Source organism: Danio rerio, chromosome 11 (assembly GCF_049306965.1).
Source record: "Danio rerio strain Tuebingen ecotype United States chromosome 11, GRCz12tu, whole genome shotgun sequence".
NCBI classification, from domain to species: domain Eukaryota; kingdom Metazoa; phylum Chordata; class Actinopteri; order Cypriniformes; family Danionidae; genus Danio; species Danio rerio.
This window is the reverse complement of record NC_133186.1, coordinates 30,613,665-30,623,245: the sequence shown is the minus strand read 5'-3', so window position 1 is coordinate 30,623,245 and position 9,581 is coordinate 30,613,665. Positions and strand designations below refer to the sequence as shown.

At 37.9% G+C, this 9,581-nt stretch overlaps 1 protein-coding gene across 4 annotated transcripts in view; it reads right to left on the bottom strand.

Moving 5' to 3' along the window:
* Positions 1 to 1,740: 1,740 nt before the first annotated feature.
* The window catches only part of lrrc38b (leucine rich repeat containing 38b), a 76,867-nt gene continuing 69,026 nt past the window's right edge, over positions 1,741 to 9,581 (bottom strand). For all 4 annotated transcript variants that reach the window (XM_073916820.1, XM_073916822.1, XM_073916821.1 and 1 more), the window contains one exon: positions 1,741 to 2,297. In XM_073916820.1, coding sequence (XP_073772921.1) covers positions 2,050 to 2,297 — 248 coding nt within the window. In that variant the 3' untranslated portion in view covers positions 1,741 to 2,049. The remainder of the gene's footprint in view (positions 2,298 to 9,581) is intronic.

The following is a 9,581-nucleotide window of genomic DNA, read 5'->3' as shown; positions in this document are numbered from 1 at the left end:
ACTATTTTGTCAACTGACAGAATTATGTTCATGGAATAAACAGAATTGATGGGATTGACATTATGAACAGAAATGTATACCATTTAGTTATACACTGTATTATTTTTAGTCGACACTAGACAGCAATCTGAAGACACATAAATATACAGCGACCTCAATAATATATTTGGACATTAAAGTCATACTTACAAATTCAGCAATGAGAACAACTTGTTGTTGTTACAATTATGTAGCTAAGTTGATTTCATTTTCATTTAAAGGTGCAGTATGTAAGCTTGAATCCCAGTGGTTGAGCTTGGTATTGCATTTCCGGATCAAAACAAACACAAGCGCAGGTTGCCAGATTGAGGACCAACAGGACAGTCTAAATAAGGATAAGTCTTAAATCGTGTTCTATGTAATAGCAATGACATGCGATAGAAGGAATATTCTCCATATTAGAATGAGTTTTAGTTCTAAATAACAGCTCAAATTGATATATTAGAAACAGCTTGTGAACAACAGAAAACTGACAATGATCACCTCAGGTACACCTCATGTGCTTTATTCAGGGTCAAATGCTAACAATGTGTGTTTGAATGCCATTGTACATGACATTTATTGCTATACTACTGAAAGCAGCAGCAGATAGTTCAACTCAGATCTTGAAAATATCAGATCTGTGACTCAAAACTAACACACACATTTAATAATATTAAAGTGGTTTGATATGTATTCTTTAAATTATAAACCTTACCATTTTGTGAGTGTATACGGGGTTACAATGTAACATGTTTACGATCGTAATATTTATATTATTTGCTAATTAATAACCTAATGTGGAACTCTGAATCTGCATCTCATGCGTCTACATGTCATATTTTGTTTTTCATCGAGAGAACCCCGGGTGCTGAAATACGATTGGCTAAAGTGGCAGTGGGCAGGTTTAACCCCCCCCCCCCCCCCCCCCCAAACAAAAAAAAGGCTCCGTTTCGGAACGTAACAGACAAATGACTTCAGCATTGCTTTTCAGATAAACAAGTATGTTAACTTGGCATGTTTTTTTAAATATCTTCAAACATATTGTGGCGTTTTATGCGTCAAGAGTCAAAAACTTACATACAGCACCTTTAATGTGTTGATTTTTTGTTACGTATTGACAATGGCAATGCGCACACTTGACTTCCAATGTCAAAATATATTTTGGGCCTACTGTATATCTTATTCAAATACACCTTTAAGACATGAGTAATACAATGACATCTGTAGTATGTAGTTATTTCCATCTCATAGATATTGTCTTTAGTCACATTAAGGGTAAATATGTGAGTATTACCATAATTACACGAAATAAATGCAATCTTTGCTAAGATCACAGACTTTCTTTAAAGAAAAATAAATCTATATTTGAAAACCCTCAGTCGAAGCGTTCTTTGGCAGATCTGGACAGAACCAGTGTAACCTAGTGGTTTGAGGGCCAGTCTAACTTAGGTAGGACCATTTTAAAGTGCGGCATTTGACACGACTGTTCACAAGAAGCTCTATTCTAAACTTTTAATCTCAGGCGAGGCTTTCTGAAATCTCTCTTAGCTCATATTCCTGTTAAAATGGAAGGAAAATGGCTTCCGTCTCGTACACTTGGCTGGATAAAGCTGAATCGTTTGACTTCTGACTCACCTTGCATGACTTCATATAGCTGTTCTTCATCATCAGCGCTCGTCTGAACCATCGCTGCCTACCTGTGCTAATTTGGCACAATCAACAAGTAGCACGGTTTAATTCGCTAACTTTATATTGACTACACAAAGGAAGAAACTCTACAGACAACAACACTGAGAACTCTATACTGCAGGACAAGATCTCGAGGAATTTCCTTTAACACGTAAATCCCTGGAAGTTGTGCATACTAAGGCTTGCTATCCTTTGATTGTGAGGGAACCGCGTCCATATTTATTAGCACTCGGGCTATTTCTGCTCAAGTTCTACCTGGTGTACGTTCACTCGTGCTGTTTGTTGAACTCGTGTCAAGATCTGGCAGCTCTGAATCACACTGAAGGTCATTCTCATGCCTCATTCTTCACTTTCCTCCTCGTCTCCTTTAGTGCCCTTGCTCCAGCGCTGGAAACAGTGGACGGTGGATGCCAGGAAGAAGCTGGCCATGATGGCGGCCACAGAGACGGAGATGCCCGAGAAGATGATGATGAGGAAATCGGTGAGAGTGAGGGTGATCTGGCACTCCCGAAAACTGTCCTGGGAGAGCTGGCTTAGAGGCACGCGGCGTCCATCCGTGGGCAAAGAGCACTCCATACCATCTATACCTGTGTAAGAAGCACAAAGTACAGTTTAGTTTTTAGTACAGTTTTGATTATGGGGTTATGTGTACAATTCAGAAAAGTTAGATTTAGCAACACCAGTGGCCAACAAGTAAACTGCAGCCAACAATTTATTGCTTGTACTCTTTCATTCATTCATTTTCCTTTGGCTTAGTGTCTATTTCAGAAGTTGACACAGCAGAATGAATCCCCAACTATGCCAACATATGTTTTATGCCCTTCCAGCCGCAACCCAGTACTGGGAAAAACCCATACACACTTATTTGCACACACTTATACGCTACAGACAATTTAGTTTAATCAATTTACCCATACCGCATGTCTTTGGACTGTAGGGGAAACTGGAGCACCCAGAGGAAATCCACGCCAACACGGTGAGAACATGCAAACCCCAGACAGAAATGTCAACTAGCCCAGCCAGAACTCGAACCAGCGATCTTCTTGCTGTGAGTCAACAGTGCTAACCACTCAGCCACTGTACCTGCCTGACTAATGCTACATCTAGATGGCAACAATCAATTTTTATTTTGTGTATTCTACCATTTTTTAATTTATACACGTATCATTTTCAAGAAATCTCTACATCCAGATTGAAACCGGAAAACTGGGTTAACATGGTGTAATATGAGTGAAACACCTATACATGGCACTTTAAACAAACACAGACAAAGCCACAGAATACACTACAATTACAGAGGAATGCAGTGAGTATCGCATGAAGTCCCAATGTCATTTATTCAAGCATAAAAACCATTGATAGAGTGGTTGTCTAATAACATAAAAGGCAGAAGTCACTCCTCCTTACTAAAGTCAATAAAAAGGCAGTGTGGTGCACTTTACTCTTTCAGAACTAACAAGTGCATTCACTGACTACGTGTGTACATTTTAGATGCAACATGTCAATGGTCCTGTAAACAACAATGGAGGACAAATCTCCATTCTTCCACAGATCCTATTCTAGCTTATTTGCATGTGGCTGTTTTTCACAAGAAAACTAGCTTGTATGTTTAATTGCTGCACTGTTATTTTATTATGTGATATCGCAGCTGTGTATTTAAAAATTGCACTTTCAATGTTGTTGTTTCCTTGGCTTGTTGCACGCTCAGGAGACAAATCTCAGTAAACCAATAGCATTCAGCAGCGAGTCTTGCTCCACCCTTTTAGTACTGCACTGTTGTGCTATTTACCCTTACAAAAGGGTCTGTACCACTCACACTCTTTGCTGCGAGCTAGGGCTGCACAATATATCTTTTCAAAATCGATCCGCAATTGTCACATCATAAAATATGCAATGTTGAGCCTGAATTCTCGTTGACCAGGAACCACTGAACAAATCTGGTTTGTAGAATCACAATGATGTTTGGAAGTATAACAAAGATTAAATATGGAATTATTTATGCAGGAAAAAAAAGTAAAATCTTTGTCTTGTTTTTTGTTGTTGTTGTTGTTGTTGTTGATGTTGTTGTTGTTGTTGTTGTTGTTGTTGTTGTTGTTCAAATATCTACATTTCAAAGCAAATACAAGATTATTTAATTTACCCCATTCACAGATAATTTGGCTTGTTTGTTGGAAAAATTTATTCTAAAGGTGAAAACAAAACAACATTTCGACAAAGATATTTTGACTTAAAAGAAACAAAGCAAAGGCCATCTTGTGAAAATGCATTCAAGTCGCAATATTTATTCGCAAGAAAAATAAAATATTGCGATATCCAGTTTTTCCAGTATTGTGCTCTCCACTATAAGCCATTTACTACAAGTTTATGTTGTCTGATTATCTGACATTATATTACATCACTGGACTAAATATATAACTTAGAAAACAGCGTAATGACTATAATAGTCCAGCTTTATTAGTCTACATCAAACTGGACTGGGCAATTGCACTGTATGACCATTCAGATCAGCCTGCCCAAATGGAATCCCTGGACTCATTTCAAGACTTTTGAATTTACAGATGGAAAGGAAATGGCAGGGGGCTTATGAGACGACCTAAAATAGCTCTTTTTTATTTATGCCACAGTTTGACCAAGACAGGAGGCTGATTGTCAGCAGTCAAAAAACACACACACACCCTGCTGATTTACTGCTGTGTGTTAATGACACTGAATCAAGGGCATATAAGACTCGGGCATATCTACTGCACATCATTATGAAATCCACCAAGAGGAATATCAGCTGTGCAGAGAAATATAATCAACTGCCATTATAGGAATGTAAATGATATATTTGTATGTGAGTAGATGTTAATAAGAGTGCGATTAGAGTTTACACTGAGGAACCTAACGGCGGAAAAAGGCATTTAAATGAGCAGAAAATACAAAGAAATAAGAAAGCAAAGTAAATGAGTTCTGAGGATGATATCAAGCCTGCTTGTTTTTCTCTATGGCTGAACGCTTGCACGCAAGAAATAAAACAGCAGGAGTATTTCATAAGATCTGAAGATGATACAACAAGCAATGGGTTCTTTGGGTGATTTTCTCTCTAGCAGTGAGAACGTGCAGTCTCACTGAAGAATAGGAGCGATGACATGTTCGCTTTCATTGCTTTTAACAGCCAGGTCATCTGATGCAGTGGAGCGCGAGGCTGTGTGGGAGATGTAACTATATCCAGAGCAAACTCACAGTTTGTGTGGGATAGCTGCACAACGGCACAAGTGTGAATCTAGCTTCTCTCATTTTCACTTGCTGTGTACTGTAAGACACTGCAAGCAATTTATATGACTTCATATCTTACAGAATATTACTATGTTCCTATGAATTTTAATCAAACTGCAAATAAGGTCATTTTCACCTAGAAGATATATTACAGTAGTGGGCAACACATAAAAGTCAAAGCAGCGTGCACAAACACAAACACTTAACACACGTGCACTTAAATCACTCATTTTAAACAGTGTTATAAAGTACACCGCCAACACTTTATGAGGTACACCTAACTAGCACTAGGTTGGACCCCCTTTTGCCTTCAGAACTGCCTTAATCCTCTGTGGCATAGCTTCAACAAGGTACTGGAAATAATCCTCAGAGATTATTTCACACAATTGCTGCAGATTTGTCGGCTGCACACCTATGATGTGTATCTCCCGTTTCACCACATCCCAAAGGTGTTCTATTGGATTGAGGATCTGGTGACTGTGGAGGACATTTGAGCACAGTGAACTCATTGTCATTTTCAAGAAACCAATCTGAGATGGTTTGTGCTTTATGACATGGTGCATTATCCTGCTGGAAGTAGCCATCAGAAGATGGGCACACTGGTCATAAAGGGATGGACATGGTCAACTACAATCCTCAGGTAGGCTGTGGCATTGACATGATGCTCAATTGGTACAAATGGGCTAAAAGTGTGCCAAGAAAATATCCCCACGCCATTACACCACCAGCAGCAGCTTGAATCGTTGATACACTGCAGGATGGATCCATGCTTTCATGTTATTGACACCAAATTCTGACCACCATCCAAATGTTGCAACAGAAAACAAGACTCATCAGACCAGGCAACGTTTCTCCACTCTTCTATTGTCAAATTTTGGTGAGTCTGTGCAAACTGTAGCCTCAGTTTACTGATCTTAGATGACAGGAGTGGCACCCGGTGTGATATTCTGCTGCTGTAGCCCATCTGCCTCAAGGCTGGACGTGTTGTTTGTTCAGGGATGCTCTTCTGCATACCTTGGTTGTAACGAGTGGTTATTTGACTTACTGTTGCCTTTCTATCAGCTGGAACTAGTCTGGCCATTCTCCTCTGACCTTTGGCATCAACATGGCCTTTGAACCCACAGAACTGCCACTTACTGGATATTTTCATTTTTTTAGACCATTCTCTAAACCCTAGAGATGGTTGTGCATGAAAATCCCAGTAGATCAGCAGTTTCTGAAATACTCAGACCAGCTTGTCTTGTACCAACAACCCTGCAACATTTAAAGTCACTTATATCCCCTTTCCTCCCCATTCTGATACTCAGTTTGAACTGCAGCAGATCGTCTTGTCCATGTCTACATGCCATGTTGCCCCCATGAGATTGGCTGATTAGAAATTTGCAATAACGAGCAGTTGGACAGGTGTACCTAATAAAGTGGCCAGTAAGTGTATATATTGTAAAAGTTTGAAGAAAGTTTTCTAACTCATTATAAAAAGTGGACATCGTTTGAACATTTGTCAACACCAGTGTCTATTATTTTTGTGATCTTTAGTTGTCTTTTCTGTATTGTTGGGGAGAGGTGATCGATCCTAAAGTATCGATATTGTTGATACTGCCAATGTATCAAAAGGATCGATCCTTAAATAGTATTTTTTCTTAATGAGTGATCACTGATTTTAACATCTTAATAATGTTAATAATGATAGTGGTGGTGACATGGTGGCGCAGTAGGAAGTGCTGTCGCCCCACCGCAAAAGGTCACTGGTTTAAGCCTCAGCTGGGTTAGTTGGCATTTTTGTGTGGGGTTTTCATGTTCTCCCCGCATTCGTGTGGATTTTTCCTTCGCATGCTCCGGTTTTCCCCACAAGTCCAAAGACATGCGCTATAGGGGAATTAGGTAAGCTAAAATTGTCTGTAGTGTATGTACCCATCCATGAATGAGAGTGTATGGGTGTTGCCCAGTGATGGGTTGCAGCTGGAAGGACATTTGCTGCGTAAAACATATGCTGGAATATGGGAACTATTATATTCTTCCGCTGTATTCCGCTAATGGTTCAGTGTTTCACTTTAAAAGCACAGTACACACCCAGCACATGTTTTAAAACTCAAGTGTGTGGCTGTGGTCATCATGACTGAACAAAAAAGAAGCATAATTTGTAGTTATTTTACTCCGAGTTATAATGGTGAGGCTTCATGTGACTTGTCATAAAAAAGTACACCACTGATCAGTCAAAGAAAAACAGGCTTAATAGTAAAGTATCAACAGTCATTTTCATAAAAAAAAACATTAAGTAATGTAGCTTTAGTTTTTTTTTCTACAAAGTTTGTGCATTGTGTTATTTTTTGTTATATATTGTATATAATAAATTTTGTTGCAATTAATAACGTTCTATCATTTTAATAAATGTAAAAAGAAATGATGTATATTTTCATTCATTTTCTTTTCGGCTTAGTTCCTTTATTGATTCGGGGTCGCCAAAGCGGAATGAACCGCCAACTTATTCACTACGTTTTTATGCGGCGGATGCCCTTCCAGCCGCAACACATCTCTGGGAAACATCCACACACACACTAATACACTATGGACAGTTTTAGCTTACCCAATTCACCTGTATCATATGTATTTGGACTGTAGGGAAAACCAGAGCACCCGGAGGAAACCCATGCAAATGCAGGGAGAACATGCAAACTCCACACAGAAACGGCAACTGACCCAGCCAAGGCTCGAACCAGTGACCTTCTTGCTATGAGGCGACAGCACTACCTACTGCGCCACTGCATCGCCTGATGTATATTTAATTTAATAATAATAGTAAAGGTGGTTTTAAAAAAAAGCACTATACAATTTTTCATTGAAGAATTGGTATCAATATCGATGATACTTTTCTTGCAATGCTTGCACTGTAAAGAAATGCAGGGTTCCACACAATTCATTCACATTGTCCTAACACAAATCGATTAAGTTAATATAACTAATTTAAGTGGATCGAACATAAAAAACATCTTTCCCGAAAAGAATTCTAGAATTGTGTGGTTTAACTCATTTAAGTAGTTTGAACAAACAGCAAAAACCTTTTTTGAGTGTGGTAACAAATCTGTTTCCAACTGAAACAATGGCCTGGTTCATTGTTGACATCTTATGGGCAAAAGTGTGTAAATAAGTTATATACTAGTGCATAGAACAATCTGGTTGTGTGCTGATGACAAAATATGTTGTGGGCTTAGGCACTTGTTTATGTTTTAAAGGGATGCTTATAATGTAAAAATGAATGATCCATGTTTTCACTGTTATTTCTTATGAAGTACTGGTTGACTGTCACAAATAAGACTTCAATCTACCATAATAGCTTTGAAGTTAACTGAGATTAAAAGTGAGATTAAAACTGTGATTTCACAGTAAATAAAAACATTATAAAATGCAGCCATTAATATGCTGTCACATTCACAGCCGGATGTTTTAGATTGTGTTTTAAACTGACAACTATTAAAGTCTACGAAGACATGTTAATTATTGGCCTCTGCCTCAGTCCTGACACCAGCCAGAGCTATGCGCTTTTATTATGACACTGAAGCTCACTTTATTTTCTAGCAACTCTGTTTACAAACGATCATTTGCGAAAGGAAACATGTTGACTGGTAACCACAGCCGCTGATGACTGATCCGCTGCACAGACCTTGAAGCTGTCAGGATATTATTCACAGGACAACATTAGTCTGAGATCTGCCCTGCTGCCATTAGTCACTAGTCCTCTGTGACCTCTGTCTCTAACACTGACATGATGCTCAATGCTCCTGTTGAACAGAGCTTCAGTATCACAGAGCATGTGTTTCTACTGGCTGATAAGAGATAGGAAAGGGACATTTACCCCAAAATTAAGTCATTATTTATCACAGCCTACCTGTTCCAAGCTTGTTTAAGTTTATTTATTCTGTTGAACACAAAAAAAAAATATTTTGAAAAATGTTTGAAACATGGTACTTTTAGTGGTTGGTCAACAAAGAAATTTTGTTAACTGAAATAAAACATTCTTAGCCCCCCTTTATTTCCCCCCAATTTCTGTTAAATAGAGAGCAGAGTTTTTTTTAACACATTTCTAAACATAATAGTTTTAATAACTCCTTTCTGATGACTGATAACTCTTTCCACATTTATTTCTGATAACTTTTATTTATTTTTTTATTTTTTTTGCTTTGCCATGATGACAGTAAATAATATTTTACTAGGTTAATTAGGTTAACCTGGCTAGGTAGGTTAAATAGAAAAGTTATTGTATAATGACAGTTTGTTCTGTAGACTAGTGAAACAATATATAGCTTAAAAGGGGCTAATAATTTTATAGTTTTTTAAAAATATATAATTTAATCACTGCCTTGTTCCAAGCTTGTTTGAGTTTATTTATTCTGTTGAACACAAAAAAAAAGATATTTTGATATATGTTTGAAACATGGTACTTTTAGTGAACTAAAACTAGACTTAAACTGGTGGTCAACAAAAACAGTTAGTTAACTGAAATACAACATAAAAAATACAATAAATGAAAAACTAAACAAAACTAAAAATCACTGAAAACGAACTGAAACAAAATGATAATTAGAAAATAGAGATTTAATGAGCACTCATTCTGTGAT